This window comes from Podarcis raffonei, chromosome 4, assembly GCF_027172205.1.
Source record: "Podarcis raffonei isolate rPodRaf1 chromosome 4, rPodRaf1.pri, whole genome shotgun sequence".
Taxonomy (NCBI): domain Eukaryota; kingdom Metazoa; phylum Chordata; class Lepidosauria; order Squamata; family Lacertidae; genus Podarcis; species Podarcis raffonei.
Genome location: NC_070605.1, coordinates 66,488,626 through 66,515,631, shown reverse-complemented (window position 1 = coordinate 66,515,631; position 27,006 = coordinate 66,488,626). Strand labels below are relative to the sequence as shown.

The following is a 27,006-nucleotide window of genomic DNA, read 5'->3' as shown; positions in this document are numbered from 1 at the left end:
GGAAGCAACAAAGATTTGGTATTGCAAATGCTAGGACCTCCCCTCCGAGGTATGTCTTGTGCCATCACTGTATGTTTTGTCAACAACGGACGCCCCTTTTTTATCCAGATCTTTTGTTGTGTAGACGCCTTCTCTCCTCCTGGCTTTGCTGTTCAACGCAGCTGTTTTGTTGCTTTGTCGCTACTTGCCTTCTAGTTTTATTTTACTATTTTAATGTATATTGTAATTGTGTTAATAATGAAATTTTTGCTACCTGCCCTCAAACCATTCACAAACAACAAATAAATAAATAATGCTCAGCAGGGACAGGGAGAGAGACGGCTCAGCAGTTTCCTTTGAACAACAACAGCAACAAACCAAAACTCTTGGGAACATGTAGTTTAACCTTACTCTAAGGACTTGTGATTGGCTCATCCATTAAGACCTGCCTTAAGTCTAATTAAGTATGCTAGCATCAGCAAAGCTTGACACTGGGTGCAATAAGAAACGTGTGTGTGTGTGTGTGTGTGTGTGTGTATAAATTCCTCCTTTTTTTGCATAGGCCAGTCTGTACTTTCATGAGAGCTTCACAAAAATCAAGTCAAAGCCTTTCCCTCTCACCACCAACTCCTCCCACCCCTGGAGCTGAAACAGGAAATATAATGCAACATGGGATCATGGATATGTGGATATTAATTTCATCTCAAAATTGGGCTCTTGGGTTCTATTGGTTTAGACCAGGCTTCCTCAAGCTCGGCCCTCCAGATGTTTTTGGCCCACAACTCCCATGATCCCTAGCTAGCAGGACCAGTGGTCAGGGATGATGGGAATTGTAGCCTCAAACCATCTGGAGGGCCAAAGTTGAGGACGCCTGATTTAGACTTCAGTTAAAGCTTCCATAGTTGTGGAAGGTGCAAGTCACAGCAAAAGGGATAATGCCTTTATTTATAGTACACTGAGATACACAAGGAACCTACTCATTCTATTCATTGTACTTCTATATCTTGCTAATGCCTCCCATCTCTTTCCCTTGCAATGTCATGTGGTGCTGAAGTTTAGCATCAAGCACACTTATTCATGCATACAAGCAGCTCCATCCTGATGGCAATGCGCACATGCCAGCCAAGTGGTATCAAGCGAATGTAGCGCGAGACAATGGGTGGGCGCAGAAGGTTCTGCACAGAAGATGATCTGTCTGAATTTCCATAGAAAACCTACATAAGACAAAAAGAAAAAAGAAAGCTGGGGGGAGGACAGAGTTCATTTCACAGAAGACAGGATTGCGGCCTTAACTTCCTTTAATTCTGCGTTCAGTAAGTTGGAAACATATTTAGCAACTTAAATTATTTCGTGTCACTAATTTACCAAGCAATACTGCTGCTGGTTTCTGTCACTAGAAGCAAATTACTTGCAATTACATGGTGCATGTTGCCAAATTCTGCTTGGGGAGATAAACCAACCTCTCCACAGCTAAATTATGTTTATACAATAGTAGGCTTTCCAGGGCGTGTAGTTTCATCCTGGCATGTAGCATGGCTAGTCAAATCCATGAAGAACCCACTAGTATAAATGAGGAGTAAGTGTCATAAATGTATTGGCTCTACATAGCGTAAAAATGTTTATGACTGAAATGTTTCCGCTTGTAATTCTTGTCAGTTTTCTCAATTTAGAACAAATGCAGATTTTGCTCCAATATAATGAAATCAAGGCTAATGCAGATTCTTTTTCTCATCCTTTCCTGTTCAAATTCTTTATTCAAATGTTGTCTATTAATACAGAATTTTATTCAGATTCTTTTTTCGTTTTTCTTTTGGCTATCGGCTATAGGCATGGCAAGTCCAAACTTCAGGGAGATTTGGGGTCGACTGGCAATTAGCTCAGAAGCTCCAGGTTGTGAAAGCTTGTACTCTGAATTCCCCAATTCTGAACTAGAGTGCAGCAAACTGACAATGGATGAGATGCTAAAGAGGTGGTAGAATATGGTATTCAGTGTGGACTTTGCCACCTTGGAAAGCAGCTATAACAAGTAGCAGATTGTATGAGAATCTATCTGCTTAAAAATATCACACTCATTATACATAGCAGTGCTCTTTACAGCCTTCCCCCCCCCCCCGCGATTTACTCAGGAGAAAATAATATATTTCCAGTGCCGTAACACTTTAAAAGTTCTGCTTCTTTCTACAGTATATTTCACATTACAGAAACACCGTTTTTCTAAATAAATGTGGCACTGCTTACCTCCCACTAGATTCCCTACCAACAGTATCAGGGAAACTCAACCCTCTGATCAGTTCTAGAGGTAGGTAAGTTGTTGCATGTAGCAACTGGTTCCTCTGGACATTTCCATATCTGTCAAAACACATGCAGCCAGTTCAATGGCAACCTTCCTAGATGAGTGTTGTGATGGCTGGCCACACACATTTAGCCTTCTGATTTATTTCCTTATCTATTTATTTACTGGGTGATCAACTGAAGTATGGTGAATAATTTTTTTAAGAGGGAATATTCCTTGTCCCTCACTTTATCAGGGCACATGAGTTTAACAAAATGATTTTAACCACTAAGAAGTAACCCCAGATAAGTGGGTTTAGAATCTCAGCCTTGGACTCAAATTTGATTGTCAAGTACTGAAAGTCAATGAATACTAGGATTCATTTTTATTTGAATGGGATTATTTATCTCAACACACTCTGTTCTGAACAAATGCCAATGTGGGGACATCTTCAGAAAAAGCATCTTTCAGAAAATGCATCTCATACTGACCCTGTTGTTTCCTGTCTGATCCTTGTAATAGACCCAGTTCAGGTTCTCGTCAGTCCTGTACTGCACGCTGTATTTCGTCATCCATTCGTCTGCATCACACCGTCCTTGTGTGATTATTCCTGAAATCACTTTGATTTCCTTCAGGTCAATCTGCAGCCACTGGTTTGTGTCTTGGTATTTGGAGAGCCAGGCACACCTGTTAAGAGTTGCAGGAGAAAGATATAGAAGGTTATGTCCTATACTAAAAGAAACACTTGCCAGTGAATGAGATGTGTTCTCTGAGGTTGGAGGGGTATGCAATTACAGCTGACACCGGCATGCTAGAAGTAACTTCTCTGGGACAATTTGGCAGCAGCGCTCAGACTCGTTTGCTGCAGTTGCGCCTGTGCCTCTTAACTCCACATTTTGCCATTTTGATTTATGTGTAATACCCTCGGTGAGTCAATGTAGGTGGAATGAACGGCACCTCCAGACTGCCAGGAGTTTGAAGCAGGCCTGTACAGTGCCCTGAGGCCTCAGGAAGGAGTATTCTTAGAATAAAGTTAGAAACCCAAACAAAAAAAGCAACCGGTCCCTGGTGGAGCCAGCTGGCCAGCTTAGCCCTTTGAGGCCCAGGGCGAGTGGACCTGGCTGCGCCCCTTCCACACCTCCCTCTGCATAGGGCCTGGTTTGAGGGAGGAGTTCAGGAACATACTATGGAATTTAGAATTGTACAATTAAAGTGGGTTAATTGTACAATTAAAGTGGGTTAAGATGCTCCATCACCCCAGTGTTGCAAAAACTCTAGAAACAGCCTGTTGTATTCAAAGTAGCATTAAGGAATCATATAATTATTTGGTGGACTGATGAAAATCATGGAATCTTAGAATCAGAAGGAGCCATGAGGGTCATCTAGTCCAACCCCCTGCAATGCAGGCACCTTTTGCCAAACATGGGGCTTGAACCCATGACGCTGAGATTAAGAGTCTCATGCTCTGCCAGCTGAGCTATACCGGCTATACCAGAGTATGTTCAATTAGCAAAAGGATTTTTCCTTGCACAATGGAGTGTTCTCCCTCTCTCCTCTGCCCTGTCTACCCCCTAAATCTGTTCTGGGGGTTCCCTTAATTCTCTGGAGCATATTTCGGGATGGCACAGGGCATATGGGAGGAAGGAAAGGAAAGGAAATCCTATTGCACTAGCACTAATCCTTGCACTAGCACAACTATTTGGTTGCATATCATTCAGACATTTTGCACATGGGAAAATGCCAAGGAAATGTACACTATATGCCTTTCTGGCACATTATATACACAACCTGCAAGCAAACCAAGAGGAATGCAGGGTGCATGCTCATTGTCATATAATCTCTCTGCAAACAAGTGAGAAGGAATGCTTCATAAAAACTAGCTATAATCTAACCTCTGCATAAATTTTGCACAAGCAAATTAGAGCACATGCTCAAGAAATCGGTAATTTAGAGGAGTATCAAAATGTATTAATACAGCCAGCAGGAAGAATAACTTGTTGACACAGTGGTTGGCAGGAAGAGACAGCTGGGGGAACAAAAACCAGGAGGAAGTGGATCAGCACAACATCAAAAAGCAGGTGAGACAAAGGGCAGAGGTAGTTGAGCAGACTTCTAGAAAGAGAGAGAAAGGAAGGAAGGAAGGAAGAGTTTTACATAGTGTCTGGCTGACTCTTTACTGGTCAAAACGTTAGGAGGAAGATGTGCTGCTTACCCAAAACCTTGCCCATTAAGCCGGGCCTTGTTTGCAATCCATGAAGTGTACCATCCAGTGTACTGCTCTGGACTGGAGCAGCTTATCTGGTCTGGAGTAACAGCTCCTGACTCAAAACCAAGTGGCTTGTGATAGGGACATTCTGTAATCAAACAACAAATATTTTCAAAAGAGAGTGTGCACAGGTACAAAAAGCTCCTTCTCTATCTCAGGGCTAGGAAAAGTCTGGCCCTCCAGATGTTGATGGATATCAACTCCGATCATCCCTGATCACTGGCCATACAGGCTGGGGCTGATAGGAGTTGGAGTTCAATAGCATCAGAGAGGCCATGGATTCCCTGGCCCCAAGGCTCTCTTACAGAGGGGGAGATGCAGACTTTGTTTTACTAGTAGACTGAAGCATTTAGGAAGAGTAGAAGTTGGGCTGCTTTGTTTCCTCTATTCCTTTTGTTGATTTCTGAGTCCGTAACGTTGCTTTCCTAGCCCACGGAAAGTATGATTCCTGCATACTTTCACCAGCCAAACGAGGTACACGAAATTGCCTTGGGAATGTGGGAGGCCACTGTCAGAATTGTGGCTGTGTTGGACCTGCATGGAGTTGCCCTTTTGTATGAATTTCCTCTAGGGATGGAGAAATATGTCAATTTTGGTTTCACACTGTTTCTCATTTTCAGTTCTCCATATTTCCACATCAGTTGGCGATTTAAAAAAAAAATCCTCATGAAAACTCATTAGCATATTAGTGCAAATTTCATATTTGTATGTGCTTTTGCCAAATAACTTTTGCAAACCCATTTTTCCCTAATGCAATGCATTTTGGAATGGCATGTTTATGGCTGGATGCATTTTTATATTTTATTTTGCACAATTTACTCTGGTATAGGAGTTTATGTATGTATTGCTTGGCTGGAGAAGCGCATTGCAAAATTCTGAGAAGTGTGAATGAGATAGGCTTGCCTTTAAATACAAACTGAATCCAATTTCTTACCACTGCTTAATCACCACTTTCATTTCGATACTACCTATGAACTCCCTGTAATGAGGGCATATTTTGTAGTCTCCATCACCATGGAAATCACAGTGACGGTATGTGTTGAAGTCTTGCAAACTATGTTAAGTAAAACTGGGCTGAATTGCCTGCAATGTTTACAAGAAACGAGAGTTTTATTTTTAGTAGCACTAATCTCTAGCTAACACAATCATAATATACTTAGGAGGTAACCTTCTGTTCTAGAAAACCGTCGTGGAGAAAGAAATTACCAGACAGATGTCTGGGGACTGATGGACCAAGTCAGTTAAATTATTTAATGCTGTTACCATTGACCTTAGAAGTCTCTTTGTGTGCTGTGCATTAGAATGGCATCCCTGCCTAGTTTCTACCACCGTATATCTTTTCTCCTTAATATGGCATTTGAAGGTGAAACTCTTTCTCAGCTAATACTACTATGTGGTTTTAGTTATAATGAAGATGGTGGAAAATTACAGGGTTGCATTTATTTTTTAAAGAATCCTGCAAAATTTAACACAAGTAAATTTTGCAAAGACAAGAATCAAATTACTGTCATTAGATTTGGGGGGGGTGAGAGAGAGGGAATGACACATTATCATTTAAGGGTTGCATTAAATACGTAACATAAAGCTTCATCTGCACCTTCCCCATCTTAAATGCTAAGTGTAGGTGATACAGCTTTTACCAGGACCACAGTGCACGGGATAATAAGGTGTGATCATTTCCCAGCTACCATCCCAATGGAAATCCGCTTCTAAGCAGCAATTTAAACTTAGGAGCTTTTCTTTGTAATTGTCATATTGTGGGGCGGGAAGGTGCTCACAGCTGGGGAAGGATTAAACCTCCTTCCAGATGTTGCTGCACTACAACTCCCATGGGCCATGCTGCCTGGGGCTGATGAGAGTTGGGATCTGGAGGGTGACCAGTTCTCCAGTTCCCTCATAGGTAGTGGTGTCCTCAGTGACTTTCCTTCAACATTGGGATTCTGTTCCCCTGGGTGTGGCAAAGCCCAAGCCTTCTCCTGAAAAAGTGCTAAAGATTTATTTATTTTAAATTAAAACTGGCTTTGGGTGGCTGCGATGGAGGCCTTACTCACAGGTTAAGTAAATATAGGCCTGTGCTAGAAGCCATGATCAGTCAAAAGTTCTTACCTGGCATGCATTCCAGATTGTTTGTCCCTGAGGACCATACGGAATTTGGACTTCCCTGACAATCACATTTGCAGGCTTTACTGTGCCAGTGTTCCAGTCTGTCATCCTAACAGAGCAGAAAAGAAGAAGGAAAGAAGCAAACTGGTGTAAACCCTGTTCTCTTAATCCCTGGCATTTCCACTGGCCAACACAGCAAGTCCAAATCGCCGCCATTTTGACATAGAAACAAAGGACAGCTCAAAGTGTAGGATGATGAATGCCAATGACTGCTATATACCTGAATATAAGTTCCTAAGGGGCACTATGCTTTTATGTAGAGGAGTCTCAGAGCTAATCTTCTGTGAAGAATATCCGTTGTTACTTACTAGGTTTCTCAATTTGAGTACAAATTCAAAGGAAGCTTTTATTTTAGAAATATCGGGCAGATTCTCTGCAGTGGCCAAGAGAAAGTTGGGAAACAATGCAATTCATCAGAAATCTGTTTTGCTCTATTTGCTAGAGAAGCCAAAATACTGAGCAGAGACCTATTTTCATATTAATCGGACTGACTGTATAAATTGACCAGTTCCCTACATTTAATTTCATGTTGCAAGTTGCAGATGACTCTTTTGTATTACTTTTGATGATTTTTTTATAATGTTTGTTTAAGCAATAACAGCTTGAGGTAGCAATAGCTCCACAATAGAGCAACTGCTTTGCATGCAGAAGTCCCTAGGTTCAAGCCTGGCATCACCAGAATGGAATTCCAGAGAGTCACTGCCAGTTAGTTGCTAGATGAAGTAGGTGGGACAATGGTCAGACTCAGAGTTTAAGGCAGCTTCCTGTGTTGCTAGACACCATGGCAGTCGTTATCAGGCTTTGCTTCTCTCCTTCCTGCCCACCCAAAATCCCTCCTCTCTTCTTGCTTAAATAACTACCAAAGCTAATGTGAAACACTGCAGTTTGTGTGGGCAGGTGTGGGCAGCTCTCAGTTTAAATAATAATAAAAAAAAAACAGCTTCTAAAAGCAAGGGGAAGAACAAGATGTGAAATTAATCATGTACATTTAAAGAAATTGGCATTACTAAGATATCAGGTGGACCCTGATGGCATCATAACAAAGCGTGGTAGAGAATGGGCAGCAGGCCATACAACTTGCCCTCATGGCCGAGGAATTATCATTTAATCATTGCAGGCAGGAAAGGGAAGCAGGCAGATAGATGTGTGATGTTGCATTGCAGTATACGGCAACGTGCAGCAGCTTAGCTGTGGTACCTTGTGGGGAAAGGGCCAAGCACTCTGCAAACTACGTGCGTAGGAAAGCATTTAAAGTTTTTATGGTATCATAAAAGCAAAGATGTTTTCAAGAGGCTGAGCGAGTCAGAAGGAAACAAAAAAATCAGAATGATATAACGATTTGGTTGTTGCAAGCATATGAATATGCACATTGCTGACATTTCCTTAGGTAGGATACAATCCAAGGTATGAATCCAGTGGTGCACCCCCTCAGTCCTAAAAGTGGTTGTTCTGCAGGAGCGCCTTTGTAAGGCAAGCTAATAAAAAATATATATGCATGTGTGGATATGGGAGTAGGTAGGTAAGGTATGTCACTCTAGGTCATGGCCCAAACTGTTGAATAAATCTCCATTCTGCTACAAAATTCACTAGATGACCTTGGGACAGTCACCATCTCTCAGCCTAACCGACCTCACAAGGTGTTTATGGAAGTAAGATGGAGAGTGGGAGAGAGCCATGCATGTCATCTTGAGCTCCTTGAAGGAACAGGATAGAAATGGACTAATAAAAACAACAAAAACAATGACGAAAGATCCATTTGGTACAGCGTCTCTGTCCAGTTGCACAATCTATTGACATGGCATCAATATGAGTTTGTTTAAAGCAAGTTCACAATATTGCTTCTGCGGTGGAAAGATGTATTCTGGTACTATGCAAACACTGGAAGGGTGTGCTATTAAATATTTGCCAGAAATCATCCAAGGACTAAATGACTTGAAAACATAAATACCAATACTATACTCTAATCAGTGAGTGCTGGAATGGTCAGCACAGGTCTGGATAAAGCTCCAAAAATATTTGGATATTATACAAAGAAGTTTAAAGGACCTACCTCTGCTGGTGACAATGCCAGCATGGCTGTACAGCAGAGATAATGCAGCATGGTGGAAAACGACAAGAAAACGACAGTTAAAAGCATAGAGATAACTCGTGAGGTACTGACATGAATGGGAAAAGGTATGGAAATGAATCACATGGTTGCTCATGCATCATGAAGTACCACATTGCAATGGATGACAAACTGTGGGCAGAAGCAAAAATGGAGAAAATTGTGCTTTGTATAACCTGTTTGTTATGAATTAGCCAGAGCACAAGGAAGAAGTGCACTCCAAACTACCTTATGTTAATCAAATCTGGCTGGATATGTTTTCCTTCCTGAAGTTTCTTAACTTAGTTTCTTACCTCTCTCTTTCCTCACTATGAAGAGCTGCCTTAGCCAACCCAGGGCCCTCCAGATGTTTTGGACTACAACTCTCAGCCTCAGCTGGAAGGTCCCGAGGTGGCACCTGCCTCAAATCAACAATTCCTTCTAAACCAGGTGTCAGGCACATTTGGTTCTCCAGATGTTACTGAACATCAGCTCCAGCAAGCATAGCCAAGAGCCAGGGATGATGGGAGTTGTAGTTCAGCAACATCTGGAGATTCCCCATACCTGTTCTGGACTGTAGGGATTTGATATGCACACAGAGTTTCCTTGATGGGAAAGGTTTCCCCATTCATAGCAATGTATAGTGTATCTCCATCTACACAAAGATGACCATATAAAGGTGTGATCCTGCTTGTAGGGAAAACTCGGTGTGTGCCATCAGAGTACATAAGGAACTCTAGTCCAGAGCATTTTGATCTTTATTTTTTAAAGACCAAGAATCCTGCAGGGTGATCTATCCTGTCTGCCCTCTCTGCCAACTCAAAACTTGACTATGTTTTCCTCTAACATAAGAGTGAACAGATAGAGATGTGGGTGGTGCTGTGGGTTAAACCACTGTGCCACTTGGGCTTGCCGATCAGAAGGTCGCAGTTCGAATCCCCGTGATGGGGTGAGCTCCTGTTTCTTGGTCCCTGCTCCTGCCCACCTAGCAGTTCAAAAGCACGCCAAAAAGTGCAAGTAGATAAATAGGTACCGCTCCAGCGAGAAGGTAAACGGCGTTTCTGTGCGCTGCTCTGGTTTTGCCAGAAGCAGCTTAGTCATGCTGGCCACATGACCCAGAAAAACTGTCTGTGGAAGCAGACAAACGCTGGCTCCCTCAGCCTGTAAAATGAGATGAGCACCGCAACCCCAGAGCCATTCACAACTGGACTTAATTGTCAGGGGTCCCTTTACCTTTACCTTTTTAAGAGTGGACAGAAGGTAGATCTGAATCTACACAGGTATCTCTGTGTTGTTTGCAGTAGATCAGCACAGATTTCTGAGACTCATCTGCTTAACAACAGCAGCAACAATTAACCAGGAAGGCGGGTGTGTTTGTGGAAGGACGGAGGTCTGTTCAGTTCTGGGAACCAACCCTACATCTATGGGCTCAGAATTCTTTACTTCCACCTTTTGCACCAGGACCTGGTTGGTGAATCTTGGGGTTTTAGGATAAAAACAAAATAGATCCCCTAAGCTCAAAGTCTCACCCTCGTCCCAGCCCCAGAAAATCTACCACATATTCTCTTCAAATCCTCATACCCATTTTATTCCCTTCGTAATCAAACCTGCTGGGTTTTATCATAACAATTGGTTCACATCTGTCTGAACCCAACATAGATTGAATAATACAAAATCCCAGTATAACAAAAAGTGGATTCAGACAAACAACAATTCCACAGTGACCTCTAATTTCTTTTTAGTTATAATGTGGGTTATCTTTCATGCTCCCTAAGTGCTCTAGGGGAAACAACCACCTTTAAACAAGTACATATCTTCAATTTCATTTCTTAGTGCTTCAGCACCAAGTCTTTTCCCACCCCCACAGCATTTTTCTTCATCAGGTGACTCCAGTCAATCAGGAATCACATGGCAAATACCATGTTCCCATATCGGCAGTCAGACCTTTCCTCACTATGAATGGCTGAGGAGTGGGGAGAAGAGAGTGCTTATCCCTGTTGCTAGGATCCTATTAATGCCTGATTTGTGTGTGCAGGAGATTCCGTTAATGGAATTTTAATGAGCACTAGAAGTACTTTTCCTATTCTGAGATCAATGAAGGCCATATGAAAGATCAATGAAGGCACACATTCACAAGCAGAAACCAGGAGTTTCCAGAGAGTCCAAGGGATATTTTTGGAATCAAATGGGAAGCTGTCAACAATGTCCTCGTATGGCCTGAATTTTGCTGGTATCTTACAAATCAGAATAGATTGTAGGATTGTTGAGAAAAATAATATAATTAAATATAGTTTTAATGGACTCCCCCCTTCTGTTCATGAGCTATAAATATATTTACGTAATATAAGTTGGACTGTTGTTTTTTCTACACACTCTCTCACACACCTGTGTCATTGTGCTGAATATTGATGTGAAAGCCGGGAGGACATGAACTGCCAGAGATCGTGTTTCTGGTGTCTCCAATGCAACTGACCTGGTCAGGTGGAGTTATTTTTTTCCACGATATTCAAGAAGTGGAGGTCAGCGGCTAGCACAGCATTTACAACTGTAGTGACACAAGGTGCTCAGCAGCAGCAAAGGACTACAAGATACAAATCAGACTTAAGATACGTCAACCAGTTGCCTAGCTGATAACAATAGCAATTTTGCTGGATTATCTTTAGGGCCTCTCATCATAACCTAAGGGTTCTCGTCATAAACTAAATATGTTCAGAGGTCATCAACATGGGCTTCCAGGTACCCACGGAGTCTCCTTTCCTGCTACCCTCCGCCCCCACCTATTGCAATGTAGCCATTGCAATAAGTTGTGTTGTGTGCTTAGCTGCTGTGCATGTGTTGCTCATGATAGACGGTCCAGTTTTCCTGTGGGCTACAAAGGTTGGATACCTCTTCTACATAGTATGATACAAGCAAGAACAACAAATGTTCTTCAAAAGACTGTGCTTTAAATATATATACATTTTTTTAATGGCGGGGCTGGAAGCCTTACAGTTGATAAGAGTGGTGTCTGAGCATCATAGTGCCCACAGGGTTAGGATGTTTATCCATTAGTTCTGCCTTCTAAGCCCACCAAAAGCCATGGAGACCGAGGTCTGTACTTCTGCACTTTCTCCTGGTGTAATAAAATCCTGGCTCTCACTTCCCTTGAGCCTCCGGTGAGGAAGAGCTGGATTTAGGCAATGCACATCCTCACGAATGTGACCTCAGATAACAGTCTGGGCCTCTCCGTTTGCAGCTTCAGAGATTACAGCGGGAGGATGAATTGACTCAGTGGTGTGTGTTACCCAAGGGCAATTTTGTACTCTCAGTAAGAGTTAAGTGTAAATTGTGAGGTGGAGTTCTCCTCACAGCTTAAATAAGAAAGCTTGCCATTTCTATTCCCACCCTGTGGTTCTGCAGAGGCAGGAAACCTGGCACCACCATTCAGTCCATCAGCGGCTATCCAATTCCGAATGGAACATTATGTAGGTGAAAATGAAGTAAATAAGGAATTGGGGGTGAAAGAGGAAAAGAAGTTGAGCAGGAAAAGTTTTTTAAAAACGATGCATATGCATATCTTGCACTTCTTCCATTGTGGGGCTCAAGCTGGTATCCCAGAAAGTCTTATTGGAGATGGAGACACAGGAGAGAAGGGGGTCTCAATTTGACACCCCCTAAATATATATTTAAAGCTATTAAACACTTTTAAGTCTGGTGATTGTTTGACTTGCTCTGTTGGGAACCGAAGCACCTCAGAAGAGCTCTGCTGGAGGAAGCCAAAGGCTCTTTGATTCCATCATCCTGTTATTACTGTAGTCAACCCTAGGCCAAATGAGAAGCCCCTAAGAAGCCCCTGAACACAACAGCTTGTAATTCCCAGCAGCTCGTATTCAGAGACATTTTTTTTTAAGCTGACTTGATTCATTTTATTGTTGTATCATTACTTTATGGTTTATTTGTTTAAAAGCACAACCTGGAATGTTCACACGAACATTCTTGTGTGGTAAAAATTGCTTCAGCAAATAAATGTTATACCGTGTACCCCCCTTTTCTCTGTTCAAAAGTAGTCAATCGTAGCTCAGTGATAAATTAGCTGCACCCAATACACGTTCCAATCACAAGTCAATTAATTAACCAAGGGAAGCAGACCTCAGGCTAATGAACATTTTCTCAGTCGATGAGGTTTTCTTTTTCTTTCGCTGGCTGCTTTTTCATGGAAAAAGCGCGCACACACACACATACGTCCTGCCAGAATAAATGCTAAAATTACCAGAGTCTGATAAAAGGGGGTCAGGACCTGAAGAGTGGCTAATTTGGTGATGTAAGGTCATGTGCTTAGCAGCGACAGCATTGTCAGTTGAAAATCTAGAGGACATGTCTCAATTAGATTATGAAATATAGGTCAGATGTGAGCCTGGGTAATTTATAATTGCCTCCATAGTACAGTACAGCCCTGCAGGCAGTTGGTCTTAAACACCCTCCGTCTTCTGACCTCTGGACTGCTTGCCCTGGCATCAATTACCTACAAAATAGACATGCCTTGAAATCCAAATGCTGTGGAAATCTGATGCTTACTTAAGTTGCAAGCAAGAGTCACGGCCGCTGCTGTGATTATCAACAGGTCACCAACTATGCCATTAGTAAATAAGTAAGGGGGATGTACAGTTCAATATACTTGCAAAGCATGTTATACTCTAGCAAACTAGATTGAATAAAACTCCACTTGACATTGCATTAAACATCACTCCAGTATTCCATGACCAACAATCACTTTTCTATCATTTTGATGACTCCCTATACTGTCTCAGTCTTCATTCTCTTAATCTGATGTATATTCGAATATTTACGTAATTATAAATTTAAGAAATTACAAGTATTGCATGATAAAATAATATTTCATGCAATGGACATTTCAGCAGCTATGGAGATAAATTCAAACTCTCAACAAAAGCTCTTGCTGAAGAATGTTCATAGGAAAATTTCAGAGATGTTCATGTTCACCGAAGAATTCTCTTCCCAGTAATGACTGTGAAATGTGGCCCTGAATGTCTGGTGCAGACTGTACCAGCTGTTTCTGGAACATATCCAGAGAAAAACAGCTGGTACAGATGTTTCCTTACAGATCTAGAGATATAAGGACAAAGTCATGTTTGTAGCCTGACTTATGGAGACTCCTTAATTCAGTTCAAAATTTCCTATGTCTAACTTGGTAGTTTTTAGTTGAAAGAAAGCGTGCTCTCTCTCTCTCTCTCTCTCTCTCTCTCTCTCTCTCTCTCTCTCTCTCTGTGTGTGTGTGTGTGTGTGTGCTTGGAAGTAATCACAACCTATTAAAATATCACACAGCACTTCTTAGCTAATGACCTTTTGCAGAGTGGTATGTGTGTGTATTTTTTTAATGCCATGCACAATCTGCTACAATGATTTATAGAGTAATCTCATGCAAGTTTACTCTGAAGAAAGTCCCATTGAGTTCAATGGGGTTATTCCTGGGTGAATGGATATAGGATTCCAACTTTAGATTCCAGGAAAATTGCAGCACAAAGAGCAGCAGGGAAATAACTGTTGCTTGCCAGCAAGGGTTCAAATTTAACTTCACAAAATCACAAGCAACCTTTAATCTATTTCGAAATGTCCAATATCCCACCTGTCCAATTCAAATGAAGTGTTCAAGGCTCCTAATGTAAGCAGTAAAAACCATAGAACAATTATAAAAAAAACAGAAACTGGAAGAAATAATACAGCCAACAGGAGGACACCAACAACAAAAAAAAATCAAGCAGAAGGCAGACGAAAAGCTTCCTGAAACAGGTGACCTAGACCATGCAGTGGAGGCAGAGAGGGTGCATGATCTCTCAGGGAGCACATCTGATGTTTGTCCATGCTGGTTTCTTCCCCCTCTTCAAATGTTGCATGTGGCATGAAAGAGCACAATGCCAGCCTGAGCTAATAATAATAATAATAAATAATTTTATTATTTATACCCCAGCCACTCTGGGCGGCTCCCAACAGAGGACAAAAAACTGAATAAAACATCAAACATTAAAAACGTCCATAAACAGGGTTGCCTTCAGATGTCTACTAAAAGTCATATTTCCTTGATGTCTGATGGGAGGGCGTTCCACAGGGCAGGCGCCACTACTGAGAAGGCTCTCTGTCTGGTTCCCTGTAACCTCACATCTCGCAGGGAGGGAACCACCAGAAGGCCCTCAACGCTGGACCTCAGAGTCCAGGCTGAACGATGGGGGTGGAGACGCTTCTTCAGGTGTACTGGGCTGAGGCCGTTTAGGGCTTTAAAGGTCAAGTCCATTGCTACACAGCAGAGCATTCACCTCTGGCCATTCCAGGCCAGCGCCCCTGCTGTCTATGTGCAAGTGCTTCAAGGACAGGGGGTGGTGACTACAGATTGCCTGTACGGCTTCACATGCCCAATGAGTATTAGTGTCCAAGTTTCGTACATGCTAAATTCTTTAGCCCTGCTCACGCAACACGCCATGGACAGGGAACACATGGTATCCCCCAAAACCAAAAAAATAGGAATGGAACATTTAGCACGGACAGGGGACTGATAATTAGGGAGTGCCCATGGTAAATAGGGACAAGTGTGGCATGTTGATGTTTAAAGGCAACCAATGAGTTAAAGGATAAGCTAGGAATTTAACAACCCAGCATGCTAACCATATACCCTGTGGAAGCTTCAGTAATCTTGGTGAGTCAGTCATCCATAGTTTCCAGCTACATGACAAGACCAATTTTACCTCTCTTCAGTATATCTGGATTTTGGAAGGCACAGTCAAATTCCCCCAAGCATATGACCATGATGCCCCTTAAGTGCTTGTGCCACACAGGGCTTTTAAAGGCAGCCTCCAAAACACAACTGATGAATCAAAACCAGGCTTGATCTCCTGCAGTGGGGAAGAGTTTCATCCCTCCCGCTAACCCGCAGTGTATGTCATAGAAATCAACGCCTTTAAATGAATGAGCAATTTGGGCCTTTGCCATAGTCAGTGAAACGCAGAGGAGATGGATTTGCAGGCAGGAAGCAGGTTTTATAGTATGGTTTTTTTAAAAAGCGAAACACTATAGAAAGAGGAAACAGAGCGTGCCAATTTTTGGGTGCTACTTACGTCCCAAGTCCCTGCGCTTAATCAGACGATATAGAAAGTGGCCACAGTAACTGACACATAGAACAACACAGTGACTAATTTCTGTCTAATGTAATCAGATGTACATTGTAAATAGCTTTTAAGAACCTGTTGGATTAGAAGAGCCTGTGTGATCAGGCCAATGATCCATGTAGCCCAATGTCCTGTTCTCACAGTGGCCATGCAGATGTTTGTGGGAAGCCTAAAAGCAAGACAGGAGGGGCAACCGTAGTCACGTGACTTGGGAATCCCAGGAACTTGCCTTCAGAGGCATACTGCCTCCAACGGTGAGGACAGCACAAAGACATTTCAGCTAGTAGCCATTGACAGCCTTTATCCTCCATGAATTTGTCTAATCAAAGTTGGTTGTCACCAATCATTCTTTTAGAAGATAATTCTGTAGTATGTATGCACTGTGTGAAATTCTTTCTTTTATCTGTCCTGACTCTTCCAAAATTCAGCTTCAATCGATGTACACTGTGATGAGAGGGGAATTTCCCTCCCCCTCTATTCACTTTCTCCGCCCCATGCATAATTTGATAGCACCACAATGTAACCTTTCCTCCACCCCCTCGATTATTTTGGTTGACCTTTTTGGAACCCTTTCCAACTCTTTCTCTGGCCTGAACTGTACACTTTACAATGGTCTTGGTGATGTTTGGAAATAGAAACAAAAATATCCAAATAACTGCCTCTACAAAATATCTGGTTGTCATCATTTTTTATTTTTTATTTTAAACAATTTCATTACATAAATGTTCCTCAATAATTAATCTTTAGAATGTTTGCAGTATATTACTTTGATTCAATAAAGCGCTTGCACAAAGCAAATGAAAAGTCTCATCTGACTCAATGGGGCTGCTGATATGATTACATTTAGCCAGGTCCTCGTGTATAATGCAATTTTCATATATAATGAGATGAAGGAAAGAAGTGACGATCTTTTCCTTTTGCTTCCCACTCACCTTCCAGCTTCCTCAGCAGTGTCAGCACTTCTCTCTCCCCATCTCAAACAGTGCTGAAAAAGTGGAATGCTTCAGGCTGGGATGTACGGTACTTAGGCAACATTTTACTCTGTCAACCAACCCCCGTTGAAAGGCAGATGAGTTGACAGATTATAATTTTGCCATACTTAGGCCCCAATTGCCTTGGCAAAGCTTGTTAGGACAGGAGGTTTAAATTTGATCTTTCGTTTGCTCTTTCCATTTTGCACACAAAAAAAGGCAAAGCGGACTGTCTCTTCGTGTGTCCTCCCCCCCCCCCCCCCCGTTTCTCAACATACTCACCTTGGGAATATTTGGGATGTGGTATACAAATTTACTAAAACACCCTGTAGATATATATTTTTAAGCACTTTACATTGCTGTGAAGTGTGTTAAAAGCATATTTGTATCATCAAGTACTGCAGAAAAAAGTAGGCACTCCTATTTAAAAATGTGTTTCCCTCCACCCTGAATGTTGCAATTATTAGCATTTTTTTGAGATGGGGGCGGGCAGAGCACCTAAAGGTTTTGTAATACTTCTCTTCATTGACTCCCATATTATATAGAAGGCTTTTAAACAAACAGGCAATACTCAGGCCAGTGGGTGGCATTCAGTTACGTTCTACTCAGAATAGAACTACCTAACTTTGTCATTATTAATTTCAGTGGGTTTACTCTGAGTAAAACTTAGCTGAATACCACCTAGTGTTCCTAGTTTTTGTTTATTTTGTTAATTGCTTTCTACCAAAGAATCTCAAAATGCTTTACAGTATAAAATTCATACAGCTATAACCCATCCAGTCCCATGCAGAACCAGTTGCACAGCAAACTATCCCAGCCAAAGAACCACCTACTAACCTGTTTCCCTGTCTTATTTGAATTAAGCCTCCGTTTGCTGGGTCTCATCCAGTCGATTACCATTGTCAAACCCCAGTTCAGCACATCCACCCCTACACCTCCTTGAGAGGAAAAGAATGAACAATGGGCATGTCATCAGCATACTGATGGTAACATACTCCAAAAATCTGGATTACTAGGGATGGCCAAATCAAGTAAAGTGTGTGTAAGATTGCTGTCTTAAATCTTCCACCAACCACAGCGTATTTTGTTAGACAATATATAATGTGCTGTCCTTAGGTCCTATGCTACCATAGTCTCAACCAACAAGATAATTTGGCCCTCGCACTCAATTAGCGTTCAGGTTAAAGTTTGCTTAGATACTACTTGTAGCAGAAACCTCCACTGTGTAGCACACAAAGCTATTTCGTGCATGGTACAGTAACACACCAGAAAAGAATTAATCTGAGGAGGAAAGCAGAAGATGGTTTCCTCTCTGAGCTGCGTGCCAAATGGAAAAGAACTCATAAGCAGGTTACTACAAAGAACAAGATAATTGCTCCCAGCTTATGTGAATGACCTGGCAGTACCTCTTGGGATGCTGAGTTAAAGTGATTATCTTTACATAAAGGAACTGCTGGGTATTCTAAAAGAATGTTGAATCTTTGGATTTGAATGTTAAGAAAAGCATATGATACCACAGGTAATTTAGTCAAAAATGATAGTCTGGTATATGAATGTATGGTACTTAATCGTGATAGTCATTGATGCATCCATCAAAACAAGTCAAAATGTGGATAACCAAATGCAGTAATGTTGAAATCACAGCAGTATAGAGCAGAGGTGAGCAGACTTCAAGCTGGGCAGATCTACTTTATTTTTAAAATTGTGACTGCAGGAAGGCTTCTGTTCATGTACAATTTTGGACCAGGGTGCCTCTGAGCATATGCGCAGCCCAGTAACATTCTCATTACCAGAACTGAACTCAGTTCTTTCACATGCAGAAGTTTCAAAACCTGAGTGTTTTGTTGTCAAAGCAGCCTATTTTTTAAAAAACAACTAAACTGTCACTACTATTTAAACCTCAGAGAGTCAGAAACTTGTCGATCTACTGCAAACCCTACCAACATAGTCAGATCTACCTTCTGCTTGCCCCAAACACAGAGAAAGTATCAGAGTAAAAACACAGGAAAAACAACTCCACATCCAAATACTTTGACAAGACTATAACATTCACAGTTTCCTTAATAAACGAAACAAAATAAAGAATATAAAGATATCAAATAACTGAAGGAATACAATGTTCAGAGTCACAGAGATACAATAGATGTTTGTGCATACTAATCTAACCATTATAACACTTTAGTTAGTTTAAACCTACTAAGAAAATCAGAGATTTTATCATCTAGCTATTCAAAGGCTGGACTATGATCTCCAGTGCACTTGTGCTGGCTCAGGAGAGATGAAGCAGATGATTCTATGCCAACTTATGTACATTAAGGACAGCAGCCAAGATCTATAAACATCTATACTAAGAGCCAGCACTGCTTTTATCCAGCACAAACGGGTGAATTAAGGTCAGGAATGACCCCGAATCCATTTATTTTATTAAATTATTAACTATTTTAGAATGCAATCTGATACTTCTCTAGGGACAAATTCCATTGGACTTCTAAGTATATATACGTTTAGGATTGTGCTGTTAATCACTGCAGCTCATTCAACCCTCCATAGTTCATATGATTGGCTTTACCAAAGCCTTTTATTATTTTCAAACAGGCTGTGGAGAGATTGGGGGGTAGGGGGGATCATCTAGAAAATGACATGGAAAAGAGTACAGTTGCTAACAGGAGGCACACAGCCAAACCTTTGGTTAATGATAAGCTAAAAATCATTCTTGCAGTTCAGCAGATCATCATAACAGTAATCCTTTTCTTAGGCTTTGGCTAGGATCCAAAGAACCGTGTAACATGTTCCGTGATCCCAAGGAACATTATGCTTACTTTCTTGGAACAACAGCCCTCATGGCATATGACAAAAGGAGTTTCATAAGTCAGTTTGTGAGATAGCATAGGATATAGCTATTCCAATAAAATAAACTTGTAAAAAATGCACTGTGAAGTCTTTTGGATCATAACCCCTCCCAGCAACAGTCTGGCCTTTCCCTCTTATTCCACAACTTTTAAAATGGCTGTTTGGCATTTGCACACAGCTATTTGATAAAACACACTAGAAGACCAGCACCCCTTCCTCTGGTGCAGGGTAACTACAAACGCCACCATTTATCTAGAAAATAAAATTCACCTTTTGAATTTCAACAAGAATCTTCACAAATTATACCAATTTAAATGCCCGACAGGCATGATTGGTGCTTACCTTTATACCAGAAAAGAAGACACAGAACCACACTTCTTATCTTGAAATGCATCTTTATTTTCTTTCACCTTTCAGCTATGGCTGCTTATTGTGTGGCACAGCTTTCTCTGCTGAGATTAAGTTAAGCATAGTCTCGTTAAGCATCTTCCTCTTTTAGCTCTTAGGGGGTTTACCCAAGACACACTAATTCACTACAGTAAGCTACAATCAGCTTTGAAGGAAATATCAAGGGTAATGGTTCTTCTAGGCATCACAAAACATTTATTTCTTTAGAAACGGTTACCAACCACTTAATATTTTTAAAATTTCAAAGTGGTATTCAATTTTAAAAAAATAAAAATTCATTAAAAAATATAAAAGGATATATACTGATGGAACAGGAATTAAGGGATTCAAACACACAAAACATGGTTAAATCTTCTGGGTCTGACAGGTCCTTGACATATGGATAATGTGAAAGGTCTAGGATTTTTATCTTTCTTTAAGGTTTTCCCTTAACAAACACACACTGCTCTGGAGATGATACACACAACAGCTGAAATATGCATCTGCTTAAGAAATTTAATGGACCCACATAAAATAACTTGCCATTTGAATGGAAGCAGTTTAGAATGTGTTTTACAGATTAGAACATAATGCCCCCCAGGAGGCAAAAGAGGATGGACCTCCCTTGTACTCTAGGTTAGCTTTAATAAGCCATGATGGAGAAGGCTCTAACAAGCAGGTGGTCAGATGCACCGCAAAGTATCCTGTCTCCACATTGACAGACTGCATTAACAGGAACCGATCCCGTAACTCTGGATTAAACGTTGAGTTGGACACCTTAGCTGTCACAACAGCCGCATCAGCCTTGCTGTGGAGCCTAGTGACTTTATCCTCAAAGTGTTAAAGTTAGACACTGGATTGGTTGTGTCATCGGCCCTATGCTGCCTAATAAGGTTGCTGGAGGAGGAGACACCATGTAGACTACTCAGAGCAACTTGGAGAAGTAAAGTTTTAAATGTAATACACAGAAATAAGTATTATCATTTATTCAATTTATATACACTGTAATAAGTACGTACATTTCCACTTTGCTTAAGTTTGCCAAGACTCGTATCTACAAAAACAGAGCAGCCATAGGTAGGATTGTCTGAATTATTATTTTTTTAAAAATAATAATTTTGATTAAAGATTATTTTGCATTTTGGTTGTGATCCTTGTATAATTGTTCTTCATTCCAAAGGCAGAGATACCTGTCTTACTTCAGTACGGCTCTTAATTCAGTAGCAACTGTGTAGACTTGCCCATCATTCTTTTCAGCATATACAGTATAGTATGATCACATATGACCACAATGTGCCATTTTGTCACAAAACAGTCCCAGATGAAAAACGATCCCTTCATCCATGGCACACAGCTTGACCCTCCCTGCAATCCAGCCTCCTTTCTCCAATCTATTTTTAAACGTCTGCATTTCGCGCACTGGTGCGTTGCGTAAAAGTAAAAACAGGCACACGACTCTAAGCTAACCTGATTTAGGAAAATTTCATCCTTCAGGCCTATTCACAAAGAATCCCTAAAGAACCAGAGAAAAAAACGCAGCCTTGCCACCTTCAGTTCTAGTAGTGCTATTCTTTCAAGAAGAACACTTGAAGCCACCAATACAGTGAGAAAAATACAAATCTAAAAAAAAGCCAGAGAGCAAAGGGCGTGATGTCATGTGAAGGGACGCTGAGCGAACGCTTGTTGTGCGTTTCCTCAAAATCATGTACCATATAGGCCTTGCTCCCTTTATAAAACCGTGTTTAGGGCTGCAGCCTCGCTGATCTTAAAATGCAGAGCCTGGTGCAGCAGTATAGTTTTCAATCAACCTGTCCGTCCCCCGTCCCCAGCTTCCTCCCTCTTCTTCCCAGGAATACGTGATCTTATGAAACAGGGAACACCCAGAGCAGCCTCTCTCTGTCGCATCCGCGTGGGACGCGCCTCCTGCGAGCTTCCTCGCCTCCCCCGCATCCTAGTCGGGGCTGCTCTGCATTTCTGCCGCACAGAGCCGAAGCGTAGGCGGCAGCAGCAGCCATGCAATGATGGCAGGCGCGAGCAGAACTACATTGCTTTCGGCCGCCTCCCGCTAGTTCCTTTTCGGGGTGCGATTCCCTTGGCAACCCAGAGGAACACGCGGCCCGGGAAGGCTAGGGATCGCGGCGTGCGCCAGCTTTTGCCTGCAAGCCAACTCATCAGCCTCTCTTTATTTTCCGAACCCCACTTTGCATGGGTGTAATGTGGGCGCAGTGCTCGTGCAGCCTACATGGATGGCAGCCGGTGGGATTAGGAAACCAGGAGGAAAGAGAGTAGCAGCATGAAGCGTGCTTGCGTTTCCACACGTTACAATTGCGTGTCCACCCGAGGGCGGAATCCTGCCGCGGGGGAGGGCGATCGAGGGGCGTCGCCGTCCAGTGCAGAAGCTGCTTCTCTTCCCTCCCACACACTCTCTTAGTTCTCCCCCTTTCGACGGCACCTGGGACGGGTAGGAGGCTGCCGGCGCAATGATAAACGCGGCCTCTCCTTTTGGTTTCTGGCGGCGTAAGGAAGAATTTTCCTGCGATTGAGCGTTTGGGCCCCCTAACCAGCCTTTGTTGAACGTCAGGGGCCGTGGCTGAAGAAGTAGTGTTGGTCGAGGGTGCCCCTGAGCGCGTGCAGAGGGCTTTCCCCGCGCCATTCTTAATAAGCGCAGCCCACGCTTGGGTGCATTCTCCCGGGGAGATTCAGATTAAGGAGAGGGCGGGACGGAGGCTCCCGGAGCTTCGCTCGGCTGAGCAACCCATTCACCTTTTTGGAATGCAAATAATTAACGGGCAGCAAAAGTGTCCGGAACTCAGCCATCATAAAGCGGCGACTTTGTGCATTGGGTATCCTTCTCTCTCCCCTCCCCCCTTCCTTTGCCATTAGTTTACCCACAGGGGATTAGAGGAATGAGGTGAGATTTCTGCAGCAGCGGTTAGGACGAAGAAGGAGGCGCGGGGGGTGGGAGAGAGAAAGAAAAAACAAGTTAGTGGTTCCACTGGGGCTCGAACCCAGGACCTTCTGCGTGTAAAGCAGACGTGATAACCACTACACTATGGAACCGTCACGACGGCTCCCTTTTCCGCCAATCTCCTTCTTCGTGGTGTCGGCCGTTTCCTGCTCTGTCATTGGCTTCGCCCAGTGCAGGCGGAGACGCGCCAGCAGGAAGAGGCGGGGCTGCGTTTCCGCGGCAATGCAGAGCAGGGGATAAACGGGTTGCTTTAAGTTGCTTCCACGTATGAAATGTTTGTTTCCTTTCCTTACGCCGCTGCCAAAATAACTCAAGAAAGGAATTACGATTGTTGCTCACGGTCCCAGGGATGATTGCTGTGATTATTGGGGATAGATTAAAAAAAGCCAGGGACGGGCGTGCAGGGCGACCGGTATTGGTATCCGAATAGCACAGTAATGTTATTTAGCAGAATAAGCCTAACCGGGTCTACTCGGAAGTAAGTCCCCTGGAAATTAATGGGGCTTACTCCCAGGTAAACGATATGGGCTGCAGCCTTCACCATGTCTTCGGTAGTTCTGGTTTGAGACAAAAACAATACTAATTGCACTTTCCTTCCTCATTGCAGCATGTTCAACTCAAGTATGGTTTTGGAGTCATTTAGCAAATTTGGAAAAAGAAGAAAAGAGCCAATGCAATGCAATCTATATAAACTTCTCTCTTTAACTGCCTTTGGCCTTATTTGCTAGCCAGTATTGTTATTAGGTTGTATTATTTATCTTTTTCTGCACTGTGCTGATTTTGGAACTTTTGTAGAAAGGAGTGGCATAAACTCGTTTGAAAACTGGTGAGAAAAGAGAGTCCTTCGCTTCAGCTTTAGAAAGATACATTACTATTATTATTATTATTAAATAATTAAATATATATATATACCGTCTTTAATTTGAGGATCAGAGGGTGGGTCTCTACATAAAAATACAAAATGAGAACACAAAATACAATACAAAACCATTAAGGTAAAGGTAAAGGTACCCCTGCCCGTACGGGCCAGTCTTGACAGACTCTAGGGTTGTGCGCCCATCTCACTCAAGAGGCCGGGGGCCAGCGCTGTCCGGAGACACTTCCGGGTCACGTGGCCAGCGTGACATCATTGCTCTGGCAAGCCAGAGCCGCACACGGAAACGCCGTTTACCTTCCCGCTAGTAAGTGCTCCCTATTTATCTACTTGCACCCCGGGGTTTACTGCCCCCATAACACCTTTAAAATAGCATAGAATGTTTAATCAGCCAAAGGCTTGGTTGAAAAGGAATGTTTTTCACCTGGCGCCTAAAGAAATGTAATGAAGACACCAGACAAGCGTCCCTGGGGAAAGCGTTCCACAAACGGAGCCACTGCATAAAAGGCCATTCTTGTGTTGCCACCCTCCATACCTCTTGTGGAGTGGGCACATGAAGAAGCCTCAGAAGGTGATTGCAGGGTCCAGGTCAATTCATATGAGAAGAGGTTCTTGAGGTATTGGCACCTGTTGAATTCTGCACTAGCTTTCAACTCTTAAAGGTGCAGGATCTTTTGAGCAAGAAAGGATCCTGAATCTTTTATAAGCTACTAACCATTAGAAAGTGGGGCTGCCCTACTGACTCTGAAGGGGCTTTGCCATCTAGTGCAGAGCTTTCATAACTTTTCATGCTGGTGACACACTTTTTAGACATGCATCATTTCGCGACACAGTAATTCGGTTTTACTAGCAAACCGGAAGTTTAACATTTCCCGCCCTGGGAGGGGTGCGGGGAGCGTTCACGCAACACACTAACATGTCACAACACATAGTTTGGAAAGCTCTGATCTAGTGGAATGGAGAATATCAGCTCAGCTGCTTCACAGAAGGAATAATCTTTCTGTTTGACCCATATAGAAAAACCTGGGATGCAGGTGCAGTTTAGGTTGCCCACTCCTGAAATACCACATGCTTTTATTACCAGTTATGTCATGTAAAGGCCCACTGATATGGACTAAGTGAGGAAGAAGAGAGATGTAGGTGTACGTATATTTATAATACCTCTGCCACATCTGTTTAAAACTACTTGACTAGAATGAAACAAACATAATATGACTTGGGGGTCTGTCACTCTTAACCCCCCTAGAACTTTATAACATTGAACCCAGTGCTACCACATAACTTGCATACAGTATACGTACTAATGTTATAATAAATTTGCAAAAAATAAAATAAATATATAATTCTGATCTGGAATGAAATATAAAGGAGAGTGGGAAATGTACCCCAACAGACCCTACAGTATTCAGACTAGATTTCTGTCTAATTACTCTTCCTACTGGGATGAACTTCCCATGGACTGCAAGAAGATCAAACCTATTCATTCTTAAGGAAATCAGCCCTGAGTGCTCACTGGAAGAACAGATTGTGAAGCTGAGGCTACAATACTTTGGCCAACTCATGAGAAGAGAAGACTCCTGGGAAAGACCCTGATGTTGGGAAAGATAGAGGGCACAAGGAGAAGGGGACGACAGAGGACGAGATGGTTGGACAGTGTTCTCGAAGCATGAGTTTGAGCAAACTGCAGGAGGCAGTGGAAGACAGGAGTGTCTGGCGTGCTCTGGTCCATGGGGTCACGAAGACTCGGACACGACTAAACGACTAAACAACAACTCTTCCTACTGCTAACCAATAACAATTACTTTAGTCAAGATAAGGAACTGAAATAAGAAGCATTAGTTAAAATGATTTAACAATCATCTCCACACTCTCCACATATGTGGATAAAAGCGCTATAAAATCCTCAGGAGTAATAAATAGCAGATACTGTTGGAATGCAACAACATAAAACGCAATACCCCGAAGGATGAGGTCTGTTGAGATACTATTTTGCTCCAGTTTACCTTTGAAGCAGATTATGGTGTTCTGTCAGCAGAGGGCTGTCAATCCTCATTGAGAGTGGAGAAGCCACTTGTTACCTTTGGTGCTCACCTTTCTCAAAATAAGGTGGAGATTTTTGAGGTATATGAGACTCTTCCTGCACTGTCCTTTGGGTGTATATATATGACTGCTGTTTGTCAACTAAAGTTGTGGGGTAGTGGAGCCGGTTATGTTTGTGTATGCATGAAGAATGAAAAACAAACAGACTTTTGAGGGCTCAGAGGCAGCAGGAATAACGGAGGCCTGCCATAATTGCAGCCATATTGGGAGTAATGGCAGCGGCATGGCTCAGTGGTAGAGCATCTGCTTCGCATGCAGAAGATCGTAGTTTCAATCCCTGGGATTGGGAAACATACTATACCTGCTTGGTATATTGGGAAGCTACTGCCCATCAGCATAGGGAACCCTGATGGACCAGCGGTCTAACTCAGTACAAGGAAGCTTCTTATATTCTTTCAACGGCTTAAAGGTAAAGGTACCCCTGCCCGTACGGGCCAGTTGTGTCCGACTCTAGGGTTGTGCGCCCATCTCACTTAAGAGGCCAGGGGCCAGCGCTGCCTGGAGACACTTCTGGGTCACGTGGCCATCGTGACGAAGCTGCTCTGGCGAGCCAGCACCAGCGCAGCACACAGAAACACCGTTTACCTTCCCGCTATAAAGCGGTGCCTATTTATCTACTTGCACTTAGGGGTGATTTCGAACTGCTAGGTGGGAAGGAGCTGGGACTGAAAGACGGGAGCTCACCCCGCCATGGGGATTTGAACCGCCGACCATACGATCGGCAAGTCCTAGGCACTGAGGTTTTACCCACAGCGCCACGGCTTACAGATTGCTTAATTCTAAGCCTTGTCCTTTATGGTTGGTATCTGACAGCTGCTACAGTTTGCCAGTCCCCCTTTTGCCTTTGCCTGGTTCATTTTTCATGCTGTCTTGATGACAAGAAGCTTCCAAATTGCTGCCCATCAAAATGATCTCGTTTCTTTCTTTCTCTCCTTT

At 42.6% G+C, this 27,006-nt stretch overlaps 1 protein-coding gene and 2 non-coding genes across 3 annotated transcripts; all 3 read right to left on the bottom strand.

Moving 5' to 3' along the window:
* Positions 1 to 510: 510 nt before the first annotated feature.
* RS1 (retinoschisin 1) lies at positions 511 to 20,722 on the bottom strand. The gene is made up of 6 exons (XM_053387119.1): positions 20,084 to 20,722; positions 8,731 to 8,756; positions 6,624 to 6,729; positions 4,464 to 4,605; positions 2,743 to 2,938; positions 511 to 1,193 (listed from the first exon to the last, which is right to left on the bottom strand). Exons 1-6 carry the CDS (start codon positions 20,133 to 20,135, stop codon positions 1,041 to 1,043), a joined length of 675 nt encoding a protein of 224 aa, XP_053243094.1. The 5' UTR covers positions 20,136 to 20,722; the 3' UTR covers positions 511 to 1,040.
* TRNAK-CUU (transfer RNA lysine (anticodon CUU)) lies at positions 3,666 to 3,738 on the bottom strand. The gene has a single exon. It is a non-coding gene; the product is annotated as a tRNA-Lys (tRNA).
* Positions 20,723 to 23,115: 2,393 nt separating the features above from the next.
* On the bottom strand, positions 23,116 to 23,188 carry TRNAV-UAC (transfer RNA valine (anticodon UAC)). The gene has a single exon. It is a non-coding gene; the product is annotated as a tRNA-Val (tRNA).
* Positions 23,189 to 27,006: the final 3,818 nt, after the last annotated feature.

Bases quoted from the DNA above. Each gene is read 5' to 3' on its own strand.
- RS1 (XM_053387119.1), bottom strand. From the start codon at position 20,135: ATGCATTTCAAGATAAGAAGTGTGGTTCTGTGTCTTCTTTTCTGGTAT. The intron at 6,730-8,730 runs GTAGGTCCTTTA...CTGCTCTGTTAG, and splicing joins TGGCATTGTCACCAGCAGAG to GATGACAGACTGGAACACTG. The intron at 1,194-2,742 runs GTCAGTATGAGA...TGTCTTATGTAG, and splicing joins ATCAGACAGGAAACAACAGG to GTTTTCTATGGAAATTCAGA.